Source organism: Protopterus annectens, chromosome 15.part0 (assembly GCF_019279795.1).
Source record: "Protopterus annectens isolate FY-2018-M chromosome 15.part0, PAN1.0, whole genome shotgun sequence".
NCBI lineage: Eukaryota > Metazoa > Chordata > Ceratodontiformes > Protopteridae > Protopterus > Protopterus annectens.
In genome coordinates, this window is record NC_056749.1 from 83,319,921 (window position 1) to 83,346,545 (window position 26,625).

The 26,625-nt window shown below is 38.7% G+C and overlaps 1 protein-coding gene across 1 annotated transcript in view; it reads right to left on the minus strand.

Annotated features, from left to right (window-relative positions):
* SASH3 (SAM and SH3 domain containing 3) overlaps positions 1-26,625 on the minus strand; it is an 842,462-nt gene that overhangs the window by 34,329 nt on the left and 781,508 nt on the right. The window contains exon 6 of the mRNA XM_044057147.1: positions 22,279-22,485. Within this exon, the coding sequence (XP_043913082.1) occupies positions 22,279-22,485 (207 nt within the window). The remainder of the gene's footprint in view (positions 1-22,278; positions 22,486-26,625) is intronic.

Here is a 26,625-nt window from a genome sequence, read left to right on the forward strand (position 1 = left end):
CCAGTAAAACGCACCTCATCAGCGAAGCGGCAAACGAGATCTGGGTAGTTATCGCCTAGCATCATGGGATATAGGGTTGCCTCGAGCCAGTAAAATTAGCTCTTGAGCTTTAGTAAGCGGCCGAGTCGGAGCCGAGGTTCAGCTCTGAACCCATCCAGCAAGAATGAAGGCAAGATTGACAACTTAACATCAATATTAAACGTTTATGAACTTCAGGATAAGTTTGTGTGACTGATCAGTATGAAATATTCCCAATAAAGATTTTTAATGTGAGTATAATTTTCCTTAATCATTTCTTAGTTCAAGATTGTTTAGATAATCAGTAAAAGTTGAACAATTATTTTTTATTATATAGCCATTAAATCAATTTTACATCTAATCAACTGAAGAAACATATTGCCCATGCAGCAAGCTTTATTTGTATGAAATACTAAATGGAAGTTCATCAAAACTAATATGTTCTCTGTTTGTATAATTATCCTTTTGTTCATATCGATATCACATTTACACATTATGAATTCTGAAGTAACTGTGTTCCATTCATCCTTTGATACCAGTAAATTAAAATACGATTTAAAAATAATATTTTAGAGAAATTAAGAGTATAAATGCAATCCTCAATGAAAGCTCTGGGACATATTGTAAAGATCTAAGCTTTAAAGTGAGGATTTTAAAAATAAAGTCTCTGAATGTATTTAAAATATTTATATAAAATGAATCAGAGGTTTTATTAATAGTTTTAATAAAATATTTCTTTAACAACCATTTAAAATTATTTTTGAGATCTGAGAATGTAGTCTAGTATACTGTTATCACTATCCATCCAAATAATCTTATGATTTTTTTCTATTTAGTGAATAATATGAATTTAGCCAGAAAGCCACAGTTTTAATGACAGATGCTAAAGCATAGAATTCAGCATCTAGAGATCCCATTCAACCATTCATCCAACCTCTCATATGGTGCCTCAGAGCCAATTTAAATTTGCCAGAAAGCCAAAAGAATTATAAAAGTACTCTATTAAGTTTCTTAATTGCTCTTTAGAAAGGTAAAGACACATTATTTGAATAATATATAATATTTCTACAGATTTATCCTCATAATGTTAACCTATCTTTTATAGAAAATTGCATTCCATTTGTTTATTAATGCTTTAATAGAATCTAAATAATATTGTAATTAATGTTATTTCCTTGCAATTCTATGACAAAGTATTTCCCAAATATTTAATCTATTATCCCTAATTAAATTCATTAATCTTCTTTAATGCCTCATTTAATTTTTATTACTCAATAATATGTCCATATTACTACTATGAAAATTAAGTCCAGATACAGATTTATAAAATTCTAATGATTTAATTAGAAATGTTACAGATGCATCAAAATTATTAACTGTCAAAATATCATCTTCAAAGAGCTGGATCTTAGAACTATAATTATCAGTTATTTGAAACCCCTGAGGGTAGCCATGTTGGTACAGTGGTTAGTGTTGTCATCTCACAGCAAGAAGTTCTCTGGTTCAATTCTCGGCTGGGGTGCCTTCCGTGTGAAGTTTGTATGTCCTCCTGTGGTCATGCAGGTTCCCCTGAGTACTCCGGTTTCCTACCACATTCCAAAGACATGCAGTAGGTGGATTAGACACTTCAAATTGGCTGTAGGTGAGAGTGTGTGCGTGAGTGAGTGGAATGAATGAACTACTGCTGCAGAGCTTGCCATCTGGCAGTGTAAACCTTGACTTGAGATGATTGTCATTGTGGAAGTGACACCCCAATACCATGGGCAAAATTGGAAAAGGGGTTGAGAATGGATGGTTGGATTTGAAACCCATGAATGTTTGACTTTGATCTTATATAATCAGCAAAAGGTTCAATCACCAAAGTAAATAATAATGGAGACAATAGGCAAGCCTGTTTTGCATCTTTCCTAATTTTAGCAGTTGGGAAGTAAATGATCCTAATTTAATGAAAGCAAAAGAATACTAATGAAGATAATTAATAAGCTATATGAAGTTGTGTTGATAGCAAGAAGATACACCAATCAACAGAACCAAAGGCTTTATTTAGATCTAAGTTAATTGTTGATAGTTCATTTTTCATATTATTGGCATAATCAAGTAATGTACTAATTATTTTAAGATTACCATGAGATTGTCTATTTAATATAAAACTGTCTTCATTAATTAATTGGAGGAATATTTAATTTTTTTTTCATAAACAGACAGTGATTTTATATTCAAAGTTTAACAGAGATATGGGTCTACTGGAGGAACATAATGACAAAACATGCTTTAGTATAGGAGAAATAAGTGTATACTTGCAAGAGGGGGAATATATATATATATATGTATAATTTTATTGTTACCAGAAGGGTTTATTATCTTTGAACTTTTTTTATCTGTTCTTTTATTTCCATCAATATAATGGGTTTCTCAATTTTTTTTATTTGATCATAGATTAAGTTAGTATAGGTTCATAGGTAAGCACTAAGCTTACTGCTTTGTGGGCCATTTTAAACCCAGCCAGTTTCCCTTTTTTGCTAGAATTAACCTATCCCATTTGAGAGACTGACCTTACCCACCCCATGGTCAATAATTATATACTACCTTCTAATGAGAATAACTGGAAACACACCACAGATAGTTTGAGGGGCCACATGCATAGGATAAACAATTTAGGGGCTGCCTCTGTCCTTTAGCAGTACAGGTGCAGTCCTGGGGTAAATTTTCTGTTTCCCATCTATATACCCAAGTTGGAATTGAATGTGGACAGGGATAAACTTTGTTTCATGTGGATGGGGAGTCTGTTCCAGAGCAACTGTATCTTCTGTGAGATATACCTGTCCCTCCAAACTGTTCTGTTGATGTTGCAAAAGAAGTTTAAATCCATAGAACAAGCACATCTGATGCCATTTGACTTGCTCTTGTTGATGTTCAGTAAATTCATCAGTATTTGGTTAACGCATGACTTTTATGCCAAATACGGGTCACCTCTTAGCAGTGTGTAGGATACTGAGAATAGTGGCATGGCTTTGAGTTGGTTCATGCAGGACATGTTGTTTTAATAAGGTATTTCAGTTGTTGCATGTGTCTAGATGGACACATAATAAAGGGGTTTTATATTCAACGATTGATCTGCTGACGGCTGAGTAAAGGAATACAATGGCATCCATACATCTAGACATAATCCCTCTGTATATGAGCTGTCATACATCTAGACATAATCCCTCTGTCTATGAGCTGTCATACATCTAGACATAATCCCTCTGTTTATGAGCTGTCATACATCTAGACATAATCCCTCTGTTTATGAGCTGTCATACATCTAGACATAATCCCTCTGTTTATGAGCTGTCATACATCTAGACATAATCCCTCTGTTTATGAGCTGCCATACATCTAGACATAATCCCTCTGTTTATGAGCTGTCATACATCTAGACATAATCCCTCTGTTTATGAGCTGTCATACATCTAGACATAATCCCTCTGTTTATGAGCTGTCATACATCTAGACATAATCCTCTGTTTATGAGCTGTCATACATCTAGACATAATCCCTCTGTTTATGAGCTGTCATACATCTAGACATAATCCCTCTGTTTATGAGCTGTCATACATCTAGACATAATCCTCTGTTTATGAGCTGTCATACATCTAGACATAATCCCTTTGTTTATGAGCTGTCATACATCTAGACATAATCCCTCTGTTTATGAGCTGTCATACATCTAGACATAATCCCTTTGTTTATGAGCTGTCATACATCTAGACATAATCCCTCTGTTTATGAGCTGTCATACATCTAGACATAATCCCTTTGTTTATGAGCTGTCATACATCTAGACATAATCCCTCTGTTTATGAGCTGTCATACATCTAGACATAATCCCTTTGTTTATGAGCTGTCATACATCTAGACATAATCCCTCTGTTTATGAGCTGTCATACATCTAGACATAATCCCTCTGTTTATGAGCTGTCATACATCTAGACATAATCCCTTTGTTTATGAGCTGTCATACATCTAGACATAATCCCTTTGTTTATGAGCTGTCATACATCTAGACATAATCCCTCTGTTTATGAGCTGTCATACATCTAGACATAATCCCTTTGTTTATGAGCTGTCATACATCTAGACATAATCCCTCTGTTTATGAGCTGTCATACATCTAGACATAATCCCTTTGTTTATGAGCTGTCATACATCTAGACATAATCCCTTTGTTTATGAGCTGTCATACATCTAGACATAATCCCTCTGTTTATGAGCTGTCATACATCTAGACATAATCCCTTTGTTTATGAGCTGTCATACATCTAGACATAATCCCTCTGTTTATGAGCTGTCATACATCTAGACATAATCCATTTGTTTATGAGCTGTCATACATCTAGACATAATCCCTCTGTTTATGAGCTGTCATACATCTAGACATAATCCATTTGTTTATGAGCTGTCATACATCTAGACATAATCCCTTTGTTTACGAGCTGTCATACATCTAGACATAATTCCTTTGTTTATGAGCTGTCATACATCTAGACATAATCCCTCTGTCTATGAGCTGTCATACATCTAGACATAATCCCTTTGTTTGAGCTGTCATACATCTAGGCATAATCCCTCTGTTTATGAGCTGTCATACATCTAGACATAATCCATTTGTTTATGAGCTGTCATACATCTAGACATAATCCATTTGTTTATGAGCTGTCATACATCTAGACATAATCCATTTGTTTATGAGCTGTCATACATCTAGACATAATCCATTTGTTTATGAGCTGTCATACATCTAGACATAATCCCTCTGTTTATGAGCTGCCATACATCTAGACATAATCCCTTTGTTTATGAGCTGTCATACATCTAGACATAATCCCTCTGTTTATGAGCTGTCATACATCTAGACATAATCCCTCTGTTTATGAGCTGTCATACATCTAGACATAATCCATTTGTTTATGAGCTGTCATACATCTAGACATAATCCATTTGTTTATGAGCTGTCATACATCTAGACATAATCCATTTGTTTATGAGCTGTCATACATCTAGACATAATCCATTTGTTTATGAGCTGTCATACATCTAGACATAATCCCTCTGTTTATGAGCTGCCATACATCTAGACATAATCCCTTTGTTTATGAGCTGTCATACATCTAGACATAATCCCTCTGTTTATGAGCTGTCATACATCTAGACATAATCCCTCTGTTTATGAGCTGTCATACATCTAGACATAATCCCTTTGTTTATGAGCTGTCATACATCTAGACATAATCCCTCTGTTTATGAGCTGTCATACATCTAGACATAATCCCTCTGTTTATGAGCTGTCATACATCTAGACATAATCCCTCTGTTTATGAGCTGTCATACATCTAGACATAATCCCTCTGTTTATGAGCTGTCATACATCTAGACATAATCCCTCTGTTTATGAGCTGTCATACATCTAGACATAATCCCTCTGTTTATGAGCTGCCATACATCTAGACATAATCCCTCTGTTTATGAGCTGTCATACATCTAGACATAATCCCTTTGTTTACGAGCTGTCATACATCTAGACATAATCCCTCTGTTTATGAGCTGTCATACATCTAGACATAATCCCTTTGTTTATGAGCTGTCATACATCTAGACATAATCCCTTTGTTTACGAGCTGTCATACATCTAGACATAATCCATTTGTTTATGAGCTGTCATACATCTAGACATAATCCCTCTGTTTATGAGCTGTCATACATCTAGACATAATCCCTCTGTTTATGAGCTGTCATACATCTAGACATAATCCATTTGTTTATGAGCTGTCATACATCTAGACATAATCCATTTGTTTATGAGCTGTCATACATCTAGACATAATCCATTTGTTTATGAGCTGTCATACATCTAGACATAATCCATTTGTTTATGAGCTGTCATACATCTAGACATAATCCCTTTGTTTATGAGCTGTCATACATCTAGACATAATCCCTTTGTTTATGAGCTGTCATACATCTAGACATAAACCCTTTCTTTATGAGCTGTCATACATCTAGACATAATCCCTTTGTTTATGAGCTGTCATACATCTAGACATAATCCCTTTGTTTGAGCTGTCATACATCTAGACATAATCCCTTTGTTTGAGCTGTCATACATCTAGACATAATCCCTATGTTTATGAGCTGCCATACATCTAGACATAATCCCTTTGTTTACGAGATGTCATACATCTAGACATAATCCCTTTGTTTATGAGCTGTCATACATCTAGACATAATCCCTCTGTTTATGAGTTGTCATACATCTAGACATAATCCCTTTGTTTATGAGCTGCCATACATCTAGACATAATCCCTCTGTTTATGAGCTGCCATACATCTAGACATAATCCCTTTGTTTATGAGCTGTTTAATAATTAAGGACTTTCTTGCAAAAAAGGAGATGTTGGTCAAAGGTTATGTCACTGTGCACATAAATTCCCAAATCTTGAACAGCTCGGTCAAGATTTAGGGGCATATTTTCAATCTGGTATGCTCTTGGGGATAGAGGACTTCACAAAGGATGCATTTTTTTGCATTTAGTTTAAGTTCATGATTTGGCACCATTTATTTATTTGGGGCAAACCTTCCTGCAGGATGACTAAGTCATGTGGGGATTCAGTGACTGCTCCTAACTCTCAGTATTCTGCAAACTTAGCCAGAGCCCTTTGGTAATGGCTTTTACTTCAAGGTGTCAAACAGGAGAGGTCCCATCACAGAACATTTGGGGGATTCCACTGGTGACTGTTCTTTGTGGGGGTAACTTCTCCTATTTTTATTATCTGCACCCTAACTGTAAGCCAGTTGGGAATCCAGCAGGTGACATAGGGGTTTATTCCCAGTTTATTTTGCTTTTCTACTATGCCTGAATGGGGAATTGTGTCAAAAGCTTTGGCCAGGTTTGAGACCACATAATCAATAGCCACAATATCGAAAATGGGCAACAAACAAAACAAATCATGTCCAGACAGTTTATCCTGTCTCCCAGTCATCTCCCTCATTTTGCTTAAGCTGTAGCTCTGATTTTCTACCTTTCCCTTGGATGAAAAGCCAGCATTGGGCACTCACTCCCACCCATCCTCAGTCCTTTAATTTTGTGATCTGAGCATAGATACCCTAACAGTAAAAAATGTCTAACATAGACCATGAGTACTCTGATCTGCCATATTTAAGCAATGTTGGGCCTTGGAAAAAATAGATCCTAAATAAACATTCTCGCATAAGGAGATGACAAGTCTTCAAAAAATTATGGAGTGAGCTATGAATCCAGAATTGAATCTCAAGCTAAACTCACCACAAATTCTGACATTGCAAGATGACACATTTCACACTCTGGCATTTATAAACTCAGAAGGTCAGAGATGGCTGCGTGAGCGCTGCTAAGACTAATTACATCTCTGATAGAAGGAAGTGAACATTGAAGGAACTAACTGTGTTGTATCATGGAAGATCCATTACATGAGATGACAGATACATTAGGGATTCAGTTTGGATAGAGAGGATGATCAAACTCACAAAGAAGAAACTAAATCAAGCTATGTTGAACATAGCCAGTGAATGGGGATGAAGTATCAACTATGTAGTTGTTTATGTGGGAAGCAAATGATCTGACTGCTGATCCAGCCAAGAAGGCAATGTAGAAACAGGTGGAAATGGGGGAGCTTTACATGGAGATAACCAGGACAGAAGTCTTCTAAGAGGAGCCACTGTTGTCACATGAAAGTGTGCCATAGAATGAAAGGGAATTACAACATATTATTTATTTTACTCTATACATTTGTTAACTTTATAAGCCTACTGCATTCTAATGCCTCTTTTCATGGGCGATCAGGGAGCTCTGTCTAGTTATTGACTTGCTCAGAGTCACATAGTAGGGAAATGAAGCTGGAAAGAATCAAAATCTGTACTATTGGCTTGAAGACGCAGCTTGTTAACAGCTCAGACCCTCAATCCTATGCGCTAAGTGCTACTTCAGTTCAGCAAATAACTGAGAGACTGGTGCTGTATGTAGGGATATGAAAGAGTAAGTCACTGTAAAGCAAGACTGGGTCAGAGGATTTGTGCTATAGGCTACCAACTTCTAAGTCAGAATACGAGGAATATTCTATAAGTGGAATTACAAAAATATATTAAAAATCATAATTTTAAACTGAAATACAAGGAGGGAACATCATTACCGACAGAACAATGAAGCACAAGGAAGAGGATAGGAGAGAAAGGAAAGACAGTGAGAGTGATGGAGGGGCTACCCTATACTGACAGAAGTCTTGGTAAAAATGGCTCACTGGAATCCTTTGCTTCTACAGGAAGGTGAAAATATTGAATGATGTAATCATGAGCAGTTACTGCATAAAGAGTGGGATATGATGTCATCTGTATTCTAGACATAAAGAAAGAACAAACAGGGAGAATAAGATGAGATTGTAATGTACATCTGTGATGGATTAAAATGCACTGTAGAAGCCAGCAAAAGTGATGAAGAAAATGACGGAAACACTGAGATTATGATCTTGTGTATGGAGCTTGTAACTCATGGTGCTGTACAAATACTACCATATTCAGAGAGCAAGAATCCTGACAAGTTCAAAAGTAGTATAAATGGAAAGGCAAAGTGAGGGAGAACAGTATTCATGGGAGACCTTAATGTTGTATCTGGGAAATGGGAGGTATCCACATCTAAAGTAAGAAGGGTGAGACGTAGTAAAAGCTGTAATAATCTAGATTCAATAACTAGAGACCAATGCTTCTGACCTGGAAGGGAGAGCCCTTGAACTACACCTAACCAGTGTGAATGGGGTGACAGCTCATGAAACAACACCAGTAGAATAGCCACTACTTTGTCAAGTCTGACATAATGCTGAGGTGTGCCACAAAGGCAGAGAGTTCAACTTATTAGAAAATAGACGTCATTCTTTTGAGAAATACATTCAGAAGTAGGGCTGCAGTACTCTTGCAAAAACTGGTACTGCTGTCTGTCATGGTAATCCTACTGGACTTTTGCAATGTTCCTGGTAGGTCAACACAGGCTTAAATAAGTTAACCTGGTTTCCTTTCATCTACCAAAATAAGGGGCTTCAGTTGATTTGCTACTGTTAAAACTTGTTGGTTTTTATTATGGAGCCCTCCCTATGAGCTGCCCCTGTAAAGCAACGTTTTTGTTTAGTGGGAGTTAACTGGTTAATTAAATAGATAACTAGGTAAACAGCATGGAAAGAAGATGAGAACTTACAGTAGAAGAACAGTAGAAGAGATATGGGACCACATTATGGATGGAGTAAAGAAGAAAGTGAAGTTATTTTTCAGGAGAAGACAGAAATAGGGGCAATGAGACAACCAGCCAAGCTAAAATGAGACACAAGAGAAAGGGAATCAATTAAAAGAGGAAGGTCTGTGCAGGGATGTGGCGTGAGTTGGAAAATGGCCTCATGTATACTGCACAAAAAGAGCAACACATCTAATTGGAATGCACTAAGGTGATGTTAGATAAGGAAGTGGTATGACTGGCGTTGAAATAGGGGAAGGCCAAAACAAAGTTGGAAAAAGAGGAGGTTAAAAATGCTGCCGATCAGGCAGATGTACTGAATGAATGTTCTAGTTCTGTACACATAGATGAATTGGCAGTGTACCAGTAAAGCAAGACAGAAAAGATGTAGGTGGGAGCAAATAAGAGAGTAACAGTGTGAAGAGCAGAGAAGGAAATTAAAAGTCTTTAAAAGGATATCTTGCAAGGTTTTTATCAACTGCTTTCAGAGGGGTGTCATTCATAATATGAAACGCTACAAATATTCAAGTACTAAACATTGAGCACAGAAGGTTGTGCACAGAACATCAATACAATGTGCTACCATAATGTGAAACGCTACAAATATTCAAGTACTAAACATCGACCACAGAAGGTTGTACACAGAACATCAATACAATGTGCTACCATAATATGAAACGCTACAAATATTCAAGTACTAAACATCGACCACAGGACGTTGTACATAGAACATCAATACAATGTGCTACCATGATATGAAACGCTACAAATATTCAAGTACTAAACATCGACCACAGAAGGTTGTAGACAGAACATCAATACAATGTGCTACCAGCTTTTTTTTTGCACCACTAAAAAGCTAGTAGCATGTTCAGCAAAACTGCAACACAGCAGGGACTGTTTTTTCCCTTTTTCTTTCCCCACTGTAGTGTGATTTCAGAATTTGTGTATATAATTAGAAGGGGTGTGTGGGGATGTAGGGGACTTGCCTCCCCCTGCAAACATGCTGGTTTTAGTATTCGTTGTTATGAATGCATTCCCTTTCAGAGTGGTAAGAGCTGGAAGTGTTGATTGGTGACCCACTGAAGTGGAATGGTAACACTACAGTGGTGGCCAGTTATTATAGTTACTTCCATAAAAGTGGATGTAGGAAAAAACATTCAGTTGCAGGCCAATTAGCTTCTTCCATAGGTTCATAGGTTCATAGGTAGGTACTAGGCTATTGGCCATAGGGTCTATATAAGCCCAGCCAAAAATGTACCCTGGCTTTCGCCACCCAAGAAGATTATTTTCCTGTGCCCCTGTCGAGCAGAGCCACAGAGGTGATCCCTGGGGTAAATTTCCTATTTCCCATCCAATCATCAAGATTTTTCTTAAAGAGTGCTAATGAGGAGCTTTGTTTGATATAGATAGGTAATTTGTTCCAGAGTATGGGAAGTTTCTGGGACAGGAATCTATCCCTCCAGCATGTTCTGTTTGTTGTGATGACAAGGTTTAGATCCCTAGAGCGTGTAGCTCGGAGGGATTGGGATTTCTTTAAGTGGAGCATGTCCAACAGCTCTGGATTTGACATAGCTTTGTATGTTAGGCAGAGATCGCCTCTGAGTAGGCGATATGTGACAGAGTAAATCTGGAGTTTTTTAGACGGTCTGCGTAGGGCATATGAGGCCAGTAATCCTCTTAGTGAGGTATTTCTGTGGCCTTTCCAGTTGTTGTAGATGTCTTGTGAGGTACAAAGATTATGGACAAGCATCTATGAAGCCGGTTGTTGCAGTTCATTACTGCACACTGACATAGCCAATATATTTCAGTCTGACTTTCTGTTTGTCACTAATTGAGAAGAGAGGAGAGGAGAGGAGAGGAATACTCATTGTATGGTACATTTAGGCTCCAACAAGGTCTTTAATACTGGAGGTTGAGTTGGCTTGGCATATGGTTAAGGTATTTACCTCTCAAACACAAGGACCAGGGTTTGATTCTCATCTTTGAAAGAAATTGGCTAGACTTAAAATGTCCTGCAAAACAGCAAGCTTTGTAGATCACAGTGTGTGTGTTGTACCTTTAAAGCCACTGTAGTTCTTGGGCACATGCATGTAAGTACTGAGCACGTCTAAATAGAGTGCCATTTTGTGTAAGAAGCTGGAGTGAAAGCATGTATGTGTGTAACAGTCAGTTTAAGTTTAATGTTCTAGTAATCCATCCTCATGTGCTTGTGTGTAATATTTTTTTATTTTATTTTACATTTGTTAACCTGGAAATTCCAACTTGGAATGAAGCCAATTTTCAGTGGAGGCCTGGGGAGAAATGCTACAAACACATGTCTTTGTAACATGGGAGGAAACCCACATGAATACAGGGAGGACATGCAGACTCCACATAGAAGGCACCCCAGCCGAGAATTGAACCGGAGAACCTCTTGCTGTGAGGTGACAACACTACCTCTGCACCACTGCACCATCACATCTTAAACAAACACCCAAGCCTCCGTGTCTTATTTGAATACACAAGACAAGCAACATGGTGTTAAAATGGAATCTGAAGTCAAGACCATGAGGTGCACAGTCAATAATGGAGAAACATACAGGAGTGGCTCAAACAACTCACAAATGACTCACAAATAGGTCAAAAACAATTTCAGGTACTTAAACTCACTTAAATGATTGTTTTTTACTTGATGAATATGAAACAAAGTTTTCAAAACATTCAGAACAAATTACTGAATAAACAACATGTTTGAAACTGCGACATATTGATAAAAGTGCTCAAAATAATAACGAAAATGTTTGAAATAGTATCTGAATTGCATAAAATGATCAAAAAAGAGAAAAGAACAATATTTGTTCACAATGTACAACTTTTTTGCAGTAACTAAAGCTATTCAAAGTGTCCAAAGTGTGAAAAGTGTTAGCAGTGTTTGCAGTATTACAACATATCTTTTCAAAGAGTACAGTTATTTCAAAGAGTCTACTGTGCAGTTGAATATTATTACAAGTACCTGATGTGTGTGTTTTAAACTTATTTGGCATGGCAGATGGATTTCGTAGACTTGCTTCTCTTGTGTTTGCTAACAATATTGCAGAAGATTGGAGAGTATTTGAGCAAGAATATGATATTTTCATAAAGGCTGCTTTTTGTGATGAAGACCCACATACAAAAGCTTAATCTCTTTGTTTAAACTCTGCTTAATTTAGCTGCTTCAGGTGCTACTGAGAGCGAATGTTCATTTCTGCCTGCACCTGCTGCATGTGCAGGGGAGGATCACCATATTGTGGTACAGGCAGAAATGCGGGAAGACCCTTACTGCTTAAAACATAAATTTAGAGAAATGTGCAAGCCTCAAACAAATATTACAACAGAAAGACATGTATTTTACTTAACAAATCAGAAGCCAGGTGAAACTTTTATAGCTTATATAACTGACTTGAGAAATAAGGCTAAAATGTGCAGATCTGGTGATTTATGAGATGAGTTGATAAAAGACAGGCTTGTGTGTGGTGTTAATAATAATCATCATCATCTTTCAGCTTTTCCTGTTAGGGGTTGCCACAGTGGATTATCTCTTTCCATTTTTTCCTATCCTCTGCATCTTGCTCTGTCACACCAACCACCTGCATGTCCTCTCTCACCACGTCCGTAAACCTTATCTTAGGCCTTTCTCTTTCCTCTTACCTGGCAGCTCCATCCTTAGCATCTTTTTCCCAATATACCCATCATCCCTCCTCAGCACATGTCCAAACCAATGCAATCTCGTCTCTCTTGCTTTGTCTCCAAACTGTCCAACATGAGCTGACCCTCTAATATACTGATTCCTAATCCTATCCATCCTAGTCACACCGAGTGCAAATCTTAACATCTTTAACTCTGCCACATCCAGCTCTGACTCCTGCCTTTTTGTCAATGCCACTGTCTCCAACCCATATAACATAGCTGGTCTCACTATTGTCTTGTAGACCTTCCCTTTCACTCTTACTGGTACCCATCTGTCACAAATCACTCCTGACACTCTTCTCCACCCATTCCACCCTGCCTGTACTCTCTTCACCTCTCTTCCACATTCACCATTACTCTGAACTGTTGATCCCAAGTATTTAAACTCATCCACCTTTACCAACTTTACTCCCTGCATCCTCTCCATTCCTCTATCCTCCCTCTCATTTACACACATATATTCTGTCTTAGCCCTGCTGACCTTCATTCCTCTGCTCTCTAGAGCATATCTCCACCTCTCCAGAGTCTCCTCAACCTGATTCCTACTCTCACTACAGATCACAATGTCATCTGCAAACATCATAGTCCACGGGGCCTCCTGTCTGATCTCATCTGTCAACCTGTCCATCACCATTGCAAATAAGAAAGGACTCAGAGCTGATCCTTGATGTAATCCCACCTCCACCTTAAACGGATCTGTCACTCCCACTGCAGTCCTCACCACTGTCACACTACCCTCGTACATATCCTGTACCACTCTTACATACTTCTCTGCCACTCCCGACTTCCTCATACAATACCACAACTCTTCTCTAGGCACCCCGTCATATGCTTTCTCCAAGTCTACAAAGACACAATGCAACTCCTTCTGACCTTCTCTGTATTTCTCCAATAACAATCTCAGAGCAAACATTGCATCTGTAGTGCTCTTTCCTGGCATGAAACCATACTGCTGATCACTAATCATCACCTCCCTTCTTAACCTAGCTTCTACTACTCTCTCCCATAACTTCAAGCTGTGACTGATCAATTTTATCCCTCTGTAGTTACTGCAGCTCTGTACATCACCCTTATTCTTAAAGATAGGTACCAAAACACTTTTTCTCCACTCCTCAGGCATCCTCTGACTTTCCAAAATTTCATTAAACAATCTAGTTAAAAATTCCACTGCCATTTCTCCTAAGCACCTCCATGCTTCCATTGGGATTAATTATTAATTATTGGTGTTAATAATAATGCAGTGAGAAAGATTTTTCCATGAGACAGTGATTTAACTTTAAGCAAGGCCATAGAGATTTGTCAGATATATGAGCTTACAGAAAAGCACATGAACATGCTTACAAATGAAAATAGCATGCTGGCAGCTTCTTCCAGCATGAAAGTTGATAGTATGCAGCATGAGGTTAAAAGATATAAGCCAAAGGGTGTGGTTCCTACAATGAGACCCAGGGCAGCTTCAATAAAACCCAGGGCACAATCAGCAAAATCCAGGGGTGATTTTTCAAAACTCATGGGAAACCTCATAGTCAACTGCCGTAATTGTGGTGTAAACCATGAGCCAAAATGAGAGAAGTACTTAGCTTTTGGTCAGCAATGCCACAGATGCAAAAAGTGGAATAATTTCAGAATGCTTTGCAAATCTAAAGAGGCACATTCTTTTATTACGAGAGTACTCAAAGAAGCAAGTTGATAAAATAGAAAGCTGCACCCCTACTTTTTATGTTGATGGTGTGTCTCCGCTTGAGGAGAAGGTTAATAAAGTAGATTTGTTAGCAAAGAGCGAAGTATTTTGTACTGTTCAGATCAATGGGAGACCTGTGGAGCTTAAAGTTGATACTAGTTCAAATTACAATGTTATGTCAGCAGAAGTGTTTGCTAAAGTAAAAATCTGTTGAACAACTAGCAAAATGTGAGAAGCTTGTTGCTTATGGTGGTGAAGAAATTCAGACCGAAGGCTCAGTAGTGCTTTCATGTTATTCTGCTGGGAACACCCATGATGTGCAGTTTTACGTAGTCAAAAGACACGCGCAGTCATCGTTAGGTCTAGATAGTTTGAAAATGGGTCTGATTTCATTTAGAAGTCCAACATGTCAGCATGAGTGACAACAGTGCAGGTTTCAAACAGAATATTTTTTTCTGAATATGCTGATATTTTCAAAGACAAACTAGGAAAACTCCCAGTTGTGTTGTTGTTGTTGTGTCCTTCGGCTTTTCCCAGTTAGGGGTCGCCACAGCGGAACTCCAGTCAGCTAATGATTGGTAGTTGATTTTTACTTGCCGAGTTACCAGCCCTGATGCACAACCTTCAACGAAGGCATGCCCATTCACGCATGTCTCCACGCAGAAGTCACTCTAGCTGAGAATTGAACCGGACAGCATAATGAATGAAATTAAACCATGAGGTAAGGCCAGTTGTCAGACCAGCACAGAAAGTTCCAGTAGCAATGCAGGATAGAGTCAAAGCAGAGCTAGACAAAATGGTGCAGCTAGGAGTAATTTGTCCAGTAGAAGAACCAGCTGAATGGGTATATTCCATGGTAGTAGCTCACAAGAAAATCTCAGATGACATTCAAATATGTATTGATCCAACAGATTTGAACAAAGCACTGAAACAACTCCATCATCCGATGTGTACAGTTGAAGAAGTCACTGCTCTCATGCCAAATTACACTGTTTTTTTCTGTCCTAGATGCAAAAAGTTCATTTTGGCAAATTTTGCTTGATCGAAAATCTTCCTTGTTAACCACTTATAGTACACTATTTGGAAGGTACATATTTTTGAGAATGACATTTGGGATAAATTCTGCAAGTGAAGTCCTCCAATGTACAACAGAACAAATTTTTTCAGGCTAACATTTTGCTATTATAGTAGATATGCTTGTCAGAGGCAATGGTGAACTCAAACATGATAGAAACCTTAAGAAAGTTCTAGAACATGCTTGTGAGGTGAATCTCAAACTGAATCTTCAGAAATGTAAATTCAGGCTAAAAGAAGTTACTTGTGTGGGTCATGTGTTTACAGTTCGGGCTTATGACCAGATCCATCCATGCAAGATGCAATTCTTGAGATGGGAGCTCCAGACAATGCCACCTCCTTACAACGTTATCTTGGCATGGTCAATTATTTAGGCAAGTTTATTCCTGATTTGAGAGCTTTCGGCACTGTTAAGAGAAATGACATGCAAAAATGTAACTTGGTCCTGGTTAGAGTAACACCAAAGATCATTTGATGTTCTGAAACAGAAAATTGCCAGTCCACCCACTTTCAGATACTATGACATTTACAAAACAGTATCTCTTTCCTGTGATGCTTCAAAATTTGGTCTTGGTGCAGTCACTCTTCAAGAGGGCAGACCAGTAGCCTATGCATCTAGAACTCTAACCCAAACTGAGATGCAGTCTGCACAAATTGAAAAAGAGCTTTTGGCAATAGTATTTGCTTGTTCGAAGTTCAGTGATTATATTTATGGCAGACCTATCCAGACTGAGACTGACCACCAACCTCTGGTTACTATTTTGAGAAAACCAGTGCATACAGCAACAGCTAGATTGCAACACATGATGTTAAAATTGGAAAAGTACAATTTCAATATCGTTACCACAAAAGGCAAACGTATTTATCTTGCTGATACTTCATCCAGATCTCCCAGATGAGCCACTGAACAGCATGGCAAAGAGAAAGCTGATTTTGAAGTCATGGAAGTCAGAAATGTTTCTTCTACATGTCTTGATGAGCTCAGAACTCACACAGCTTCAGATCCAATTCTCAAGAAGCTCAATAATGTTATCGGTCAAGGATGGCCTGCAAAACAATCTTGTTTACCACTAGAAGTGCAGAAGCTCAATAATGTTATCGGTCAAGGATGGCCTGCAAAACAATCTTGTTTACCACTAGAAGTGCAGAAGCTCAATAATGTTATTGGTCAAGGATGGCCTGCAAAACAATCTTGTTTACCACTAGAAGTGCAGAAGCTCAATAATGTTATCGGTCAAGGATGGCCTGCAAAACAATCTTGTTTACCACTAGATGTGCAGCACTATTTTCCTTATAGAGATGAAATTTTGATGGAAGATGGTATCACCATGAAAGTTCCACAATCCTTGCAACAAGAGTACATTAAAATCATGCATCAAGGTCACCCGGGAACTGACTCTACCAAAAGAAGAGTAAGAGGACTAGTATTTTGGCCTTCTATGTCAAAAGATATTAAGAAGGCAATCTCAGCTTGTTCTATTTGTAATAGTACTAAACCGCATCAACAGAAAGAACCACTTCAGCTAAACCAGATGCCTTAACTACCTTGGGCAACAGTAGCTACACATATTTTTGAATGAAATGGTCAAAATTATTTGGTTTTAGTCGACTCTTATTCAAATTGGTTCAAGACTGACATACTTCCTTACCTAACTTCCAATACTGTCATTACAAAATTGAAGAGACATTTTTCTGTCCATAGTAGTCCACATGAAGTCATTTCTGACAATGGTGCACAGTTTACAAGTCAGGAGTTCAAGGGATTTGCTGAGACATGGGACCTTGTTCATGTTACTGGTACGGTAGCCCTGAGTATCCACAATGTAATGGCTTGGATGAACACACGGTTCAAAGTGCAAAACAGTTGGAGAAATCCAAAAGAGATAAAACCAATATTTTTCTCAATTTGCTCACTCTCAAAAACGTTCCTCATGATAATCTTCTTGGTTCACCTGCTCAGACTTATGTTGAGACAAACCAGAATGACACTACCGATCAGTAAGAATTTGTTGATTCCAAGTGCTAGAAACAACAAAGCAGTAAAAGTACAACTCATAAAAAAGCATTTGTCAAAGAAACTTCATTATGACAAGACCAGCAAACCTCTCAAACTATTAGAAGAAGGAGAGATAGTGAGGATGTAGCCAGCAAAAGATTTTGATCAAGTAGGACTTGTGAAACAGCTATGTGAGGAGCTGAGATTGTACATTGTTGAATCACAATGAATGGAATTTAGATGGAATTAGAAACATTTATTGCCAGTGTCTGAGCTAGTGTTACAGCATTTTGCCTGTAATGGGCATTCTGATTCTCATAGCTTGATATTGAATGTTCCTGTTCCAGAGAACAATTCATCTTCTGTTCCTGTTGCTGAAAGTATCCCTGAAGTTCCTGATGAAAAGCATTCCCCAGTAAGTGTCCCTGTTGCTAAACCCAGTACTGATTATTATATTATGAGGTCAGGTAGGATGTCAAAGCGTAATCCAAGATATATGGCAACCTGGACATGATTGCTATTGTCTACGTGTTTATATAATTTGCATGCCTAGCTGATTGTCATTTTGCATGTGCATGACAAAATTATCAAAGAGGGAGGATGTAGATCATAGTGTGCATGTTGTACCTTTGTGCAAGCAGAGTGCCATTTTGTGTAAGAAGCCAGAGTGAAAGCATGTATGTGTGCAGCAGTCAGCGACTTAGTTAGTCCTTTTAAGTTTAATGTTCCAGTCATCCATCCTGATGAGTTTGTATGTAACAAACATCTTAAATGAACACCCCAAACCTTTTCGTCTTATTTGAATACACAAGGCACACGACAGCTTGCATTTAGCTATGAACCTAAATGAGAAGTTGCTATAATACAAGGTCCTGCATTAGTACACATTTGTAAGCATCGATGGTATACGGGTGAGTACAGCTGCATTCCAAGCAACTGACTAGGGTGCAGTTCCTGACCAATGTAAGAAATCTGTACATTTAGACACTCATCTCAATGGTGCACTGGAGAGACAAACATGGGGTGCTCATTTGACAATACCATCATTGGCATAATGTTTAAGGTGTTTACCTCACAGACAAAAGGTATTTGGTTTGATTCTCACTAAGGGATAATTGGCTAGGCTTAAAATGGCTCACAAGTGCAGCTAGCCTACTATATATCTATGCCCTTATGAACTTATTAAGTGCACCAGACCAGCTGATTAAAGGGTATGAAATACAAAGTGTGTCAGGTCTAGAAAAATGAAGGAAATTAGAAGATGGCTGCCTGGTTAGAAGCATAGCAATGTGAATGGATGGAAGCTGTCGGGTGAAAGGTCAGTAGGCAGTGGATCACTATGGTTGTTTAGATAACAGTAACAGCTTGTATGCTGGTGACACAAAAATTATTCTGGTTGTCACAGGTGGCAGGATTTGTTTCCAGAGTGCCCTGTGGTATAATGCAGGGTAAAGAACTTGTCACACATCTAATGTTTCCATGTATTTTGACTGGCCACGATGAACGAACAAAACATATTTTCAAAAAAAACAGATGAAACTACTACTTAAAAATAACAAAAATATCCAGCGTAAAATTATCTTATTTTTAGCCTGGTGGTATATTTTATTAGTTTTGGATTTGTAGCAGATTTTGGAGTTATCGGTATACCTTATCACTGACTAATTTTCATTGGAGCTCCCATGAAAAAATCTCTAGCAAGAAATGATTGTTATAAGGTCACTAACACAAAAACCATAACATAAATTTGTACAATTTCTCATATCTCAGTCTACTCTAATGTACTTAGAGTCTATATTAGAACACCGAACTTTCAAAATTTCGAGTGTTCTAATATCGAACCCTATTAATTGAAAATTTAAAACATCGAATATACAGAACAGCAAATTTTTTCCTAGGGAAAAGTTTGCTGTTCCAAAACACATACACACAACACAAGCACACCAAATAAACAGCAATCCACACACATACACCTAAACCCTTATGCCTAACCCTACACTAAACTATGCATACACCACTAACTACTTACCTTAACCCAAACCCTAACCATAAGGTCCGTCACTATCTCACAGTCACCTCACCCGCGCCCTAACCCTAACTCACCTACCCCGCTCTAACCCTCACATCCACACAATCGCACACTTACCTGACCCGCTCCCTAACTCTAACTCACCTAACCCGTCCTAACCCTCACGTCCACACAATCGCACACTTACCTGAACTCGACCCGTAACTTTCCACCACACCGCTGAAAATACCGAAGCAACAGAAATAAACAACCGAATTCTTTCCCTAGGAAAAAATTCAGTTTTCTGTTTCTTTGATATTTTCAGCGTTCTCTGAAAACAGGTCGATATTAGAACACTTGAAATTTTAAAAGTTCAGTATTCTAATATAGACCCATGTATTTATACTCAAAGCTGAATACTTGCTATATGCACAAGTTAAATTAAGACGGCAGTCAGATCCAAGCTGATATAGATGAATAAGAGACAGTTTGAGAAATGACTAACACAGGAGAAATGTTTACATGTTTGCATTTATTTATTTTCAGTTTTCTGACCAGGATAGAGTGGCTGGGCTCATAGCTCCTTTTCAGCAGAGTCCTGTGGAGAAAAGCTCATTACAATGTCATATATGAAATACAAAACTGATATAGATAACTTGAGAAATAAAATTCACACAAAATTAATTATAACAGAGTTTCCTATCAAATTTTGAATAAACAGTGAATGATATATGGTTATAGAATGCTGGTATATTTCAAAGTAAACTGAAGCTCAGACTGATACACAAGAAATGTCACGTGTGTAAGAATTGAGAAGTGAGTTGTAGGCAACAGTGTTAGAGATACATTTATAAGGATGTATTGGGCTACAGTAAATGGCAAACAGAAGAGGACATTTTATCATTTTTAGACATTTTTAGTTGGCTAATGCCTGCATACCTTAGTAGGGCAAGTATTATTGTAATAAGAAAGTGCTCTCTGGCTATCATCTGCTTAAGACAATGGGGTAAGATGAACTCATAGATTACTGCTGCAACTCTATCAGTGAGTAGGTGGGTTGGGAAGAGGAAGGCAGTTTTTGAGTTGCATGTACTTAATGGTGCTGCTGAGTGGGACAATTGAGGAGGGCACTTAAGTGGTTTGGTTAATGATAGATGTAGTGTAGTTTAGTAATGTGATTGACAGAATGGAGTTTTCTGAAAGAGTTATAGCTGACAGCTAATGTGGATTTATACTCCAAAGAAAACTGACAAACCACTTAATAAAACAACAAAGAGGCAAAAAAACAGAAACAAACTGTTTTTGTATGTTAGCGCTTTCGTCAAGTTTAATAACTCAACTTCTTCAGGCAAATAGAACAACCATATCAGATACATTTAAATACCAAATATAAAATCACATGATCAAGAGTAAAAGTCACATGACCAAGCAATGTTAAACTTTTAAAGTGACCACATTACTTTTCTGAGAAAAAAAATTGATTTTTACAATTTGTTTCCATTTTTTTGCCTCTTTTTTTTGTTAATGTGGATTTATGATAGTTCTGTGGTGAATGTGATATAGAAGATATGCGTTGCTCCTAAAGTTTGTGTTGTACAGTTTAGGCTTGTGATACTTCTAAATTATTCAAAAATAGTGTAAGTCCATGTTTGTTAATGATTTGTCGTGGTGGTGTGATGTATGAAGCATTGGTTAGTGTCACCACATTAGCATTTACTGTATAAAAATACAAGGCTGAGCACTTTAGTGAGAAAATCCATAGATAGGATGATCCTAACAAGATAAATAAGGTGCAGGGGATCTACAGGCAGAGTTACAATTATCCTTAAGCTAAGTGAAACACTGCAGTTTTATGGGGTTTGTCAAAGTCTAACTTTTTGTTGTACTACACATTGTGGCCAGGAGATTCCAAAACTGTTGAGGTCATTGTCTTTCATGGTAATGGTGCATCTGAACACTATGTCCTTTTCTGAAATAGATACAACAGGAGGAGGGAAAATTAGACTGGCACAACATATGTGAGATGAACTGCAAATATCCATTGAATCAGTGTTTTACCCTGGTTAACAAATGAATAAATAAACAGGAGTGGATGCTGTATGAGAAGAAATGTTAACAGCCATTTGTATAACAGGAGGCAGGAGAGATACATTTTAAATAAATGATGTTATTACTGAATGTTGAGGAGGAGTGGAATCGAAGAGCAAGGTTAAGAAAGAGGTAAAGTAGATATTGGTGGCTGGGTGAAAGAAGGTAGATGCAATTCAGACTTCTAGAAATGTTTCATGGGCCTCTGTCATTGTCTGAAGCATTTTCAATGTGTAAGTCATTAGAGATCCAGCGATGTCTGTGACAGATCATGTGAGAAGATTAAGGAAGCGACAGCTGCTCAAGTGCAAGATGGAAGTGGGTGGGCTCTGTGACAATATGTCTTCTTATGTCAGTGTCTAGCTATACACATGAGCGCAGTGTGTCAGAGTCGTCCTTGAGAAGTGCGCTCTTACCTGAAGGTTGATTCTCTCCAGCAGTTCCTGTAGGTTCTTTGGTTTGGGACGTTTGCTTTTGGAATGAGTCCGGGAAGGCTTGGGTTGCTCCGTTTCCTCCGGAAGGATGTCTACATAAATGAACTTGAATGATCCTACTTTGTTCCTTAGCACACCTGTCCAGGTACCCACAGGAGGCTTTTCAATAATATATATAATGTCCCCTTTCTGCAAAACCAAACAAACAGTGCCAAATTAGAAATTAGTAAGAATACAAAATAAAAAATGCAATGCTGTTACAGGATTTGTTCATACCTAACAGTAATTAACTGAGATGGCAGTCACTTGCTCACTTTCTTTTACAGCTAGTGGACGAACAGGTGATTTGAGCATTAACTGAGAAATTACAGTATTTTGAACCCTGGCGGTTAAATGCTAGAATGGCCTAGACTGTTATTTAGGTGCATATCTCCAATATAGGAAACAAATCATACTTGGCAGCACTTGCCATAAATTTGTCTTGTTTCTCCTTCCCTTTCTCATCATGTTTTATCACTAGACTTTTTTCTTCTTATTTTCTTCACATCCGTTCATATTACCTTGTTGCATTACACACCTAACTGTCTGCTTCATCTCTACACAGCAAACAACATGGGGCGTTTTATTTAGACATTGCAAAACAGAGTCAAACTCCACAGTATATTTGATAACAAAAACTGCAGATATTATGCCCTGGAAGATTTAAAGGGAAAAACACTCTACTTTTTCAGTGAACCAAATTCTGATCTTGTGGACCTTAATTGTGCCACACAGCCAAAACACAAGTGGATGGGCATCTGCATGTGGTAGGGTCATCACTTTAAAACAGACAATTTTCTTAGTAAAAATGATAAGGAAGCTGAGGGTTGTTGTAATGGTTAAGGTGTTTACCTCAGAGAGACCAAGATAGATGGTGTGATTTTCACCTCTGAGGGAAATTGGCTAAACTTAAAAATATCCCACAAGAAAATCTACTCTAGTACATATGTATGAATGTATGAATGTACAAAGACTATAATCTGGCCCAGAAATTGTAGTTATTGGCCGTTTAGGCAATCTCTTCCATCTCTCTCAACTTTCTGATTTGAAAGCCTGTATTTGCACTTGTTTCTGTCCTGTAACTAGTGCAGACACAGATTCTTAGTTTTAGCACTTAAATTTGCTTCGTGCTCAGCACTTGTTCAGAACTTGTAAGCACTAAATAAGCTACTAATTACCATAGCACTCAACCTTCCTCATTACCTAGAGGAAAACAGTTTTTCTACTTACTTTTCCCACTTGCTTAGAGAAAAACAGGTCTTGTACTCACTTTTTTCACTTATCTAGAGGAAAATAGTTTTTTATTCAGGCATGTCCAAGGGTCAGCTCCCAGTGTTCTCCTGTCTGTCTGATGAATCTGGGCATCTTGAGGAAATGTAGAAATTGCCTCATGTACACAGACAACCCTCTTCTCCTCCAACACTACAACCTGTGAGAGATGCACTTATCTAGTCAAACTGGAGGTAAAGCTTTCTCCAACCAAGACTGAACTTGACAGTCATGAGGAGAAGGTACACACTCATCACATAGTCTCACTGAATCTACACTACCAAAATCCACACATAGTAACACAAAAACATTCACAGAGGCTCTCAGTAATAATCTGTCTAAGCAACAGAGACCTCCAAAGCAGAAACGCAAGCAACCTCCATCCCCCAACACAACCCAAATGACACATAGCCCACAGACTCAGTGTGCCACTCAACCACAGCCAATAAGGCAGAACAACGTACCCAACACACTAGTCATAGGTGACTCTATAGTCAGGCACACTGATGTCCCACTCACCAGGTTAAACAAGGAGAAGGTTACTGTCAGCTGCCTGTCAAGTGCCAGGATCCACCACATAACCCACGCGCTCAGGTCACTCCACAACAAGTACAAATATGACTCTGTCATTGTCCATGTTTGTGTGAATAACCTCAGACGTACCTCCCTGGACTACATGAGAAGAGACATGGAAGAGCTCTCCGATCTTGTAGCCCAGGCAGGTATGACCCTAGCTCTGACTAGCATTCTGCCATCGCCCAGAATGGTACCGCAGTACAAGGACAAAATGATTGACTTCAGCAATTGGCTAAGCTTCTAGTGTCATTCTAAGGGGATCTAGTATCTGACTGCTTGGGATGACATGGTCGACAGACCACGATGCTTTTCCACAGATGACCTGCACCTGTTGCCCCTGTGATTCCGGATACTGGCTAAGGCTCTTGCTGCCCCTATAGTACCTTTTAAAGGCAAGGTTCAAATCATAAATTCACTACCGTAACAGGAACAGGCAAGCAAAAACTGAGGGTAATGCTACTCAATGCTAAAAGTCTAAATCTCAAAATGCACTCACTCGAGGCACTCCTTAAAATGGAGAATATTGATATCTGTGCAGTAAATGAAACCTGGTTCAAGGATCCAGAGAACACCCCCGCACTACCAGGCTATAACTCATACCACACTTTTCAGCCATGTAACCTGGACTGAAACACCAAAGGTGGAGGTGTATCTATATTCATTAAGGATAGCCACACCTCCAGGTTAGTTGCTAAGCATAATGAATCCGAGGTTATCCAAGTGCAACTAACTCTGGGCAAAACTGCAATCCAAATTGTAGCTTGCTACAGATCCCCCACCATGCCCAGGATTCCCACTCCTCTTTTCTTGATGTACTGGAAAATATTAGGGTTCAACCAAATATCCTAATAATGGGCAACTTTAACTACCCCACCATTAACTGGGAAAACTACTCGTGTACCAACTCCTTAGCTTAACGCTTTCTGGAATTCATAAACTCCAGTGCCCTGGATCAACTTATCCACACCCCCACCAGAAGCAACAATATCCTAGACCTAGTCATTACCAACATGAGTGACTGGTGTTCCACACCTGAAGTCAACTCCTCATTGGTCCGATCCAACCATAAGCTAATCACCCTTGATATCCACATCCTGCCCCCACCCCCCATTAAGGAAACCACTTAAAAATTTCTCCAAAGCCAACTTCATGCTTCTTAAGACAGAAGTGATGAACTTCATGACACCCATGCAGATGGACAATACAGTTATAACTGCTGAATCCTACACAAATGCACTCTATAAGCACTTACACGAGTGTATGGATCGTGCTATCCCAAACAGAACCAAGACACTATCCTCCAAAAAAAGGAAGCCAATCTGTTGATCCCATGCCATAAACAAACTATACAACAGAAGGAAGAAACTGTTGCAAAAGAGAGTAAAATCCCATGAGTGGAGGAGCTCCCTGGTCAGCCTCAGTAAGAAGCTGAGATCCCTTATAAGATCCTCCAAAGCTTGCTATGAAAACAAAATTGCCACTAATTCTAAGGACAACCACAAAGCATTCTATAGCTATGTCACAAATCTCGATGGCAACACCCAGATCTGCTCTGAGTTACAGCACAACGGCATGAAAATTACAGAACCAACAGATATTGCCAACATCCTGGCAGATAGGTTCAGTGCTAACTTTACCCCCCATCACCTCCTAAAGGGCCCATATCTATACAGGAAGAATGCAGAATCCCTGTAATCACAACTATGCAGGTAAAAGCTGCACTCTCTAAAGCCAAAATCACAGCATTCATGGGACCGGAGAACATCCCAGGCTGTGTTTTACACAAACTTCAGAACGAACTGGCTCCCCACTTAAGCACCATGTTCAATAATAGCCTCGCAAAAGGCTTTGTGCCCACTGAATGGCACACAGCAACAGTTATCCAACTCCACATAGGGGGAGCCACCACTGATCCTGGGAACTATCGATCTATTAGCCTGACGAGCCTGGTCTGCAAGGCCATGGAACGTATCATCATGGAACTCATAAACAAAGACATTGGTAACCTCCAAACTCTGGATCACACGCAGTTCAGATTTGTGATAGGCAGATCATGCCTCCTGAACCTGATTGACTTCTTTGAGGCAGTCACCAAAGCCATAGATGAGGGTAAGGTGGTTCACACAGCATATCTTGACCTCGCCAAGGCTTTCGACACCATCCCTCATTCTGGAATTATAGCTAAACTCACTAAACTAGGTATAAATCCCTACATCACAAGATGGGTTGCCAACTGGCTCACTGACAAAACCCACACTATAAAAGTTGCAGACTCCATATCTGACCTCAAAAGCAGTGACAAGTGGAGTACCACAGGGTTCCTTCCTGGGAGCTCTCCTCTTTGGTATCTACTTTTCTGACATACAGGCTAACACAGAAAGCCTTTGGCTAATGAAGTTTACAGATGACTGCAAACTAGGAGCCATAGTCGAGTCCCCAAATTAT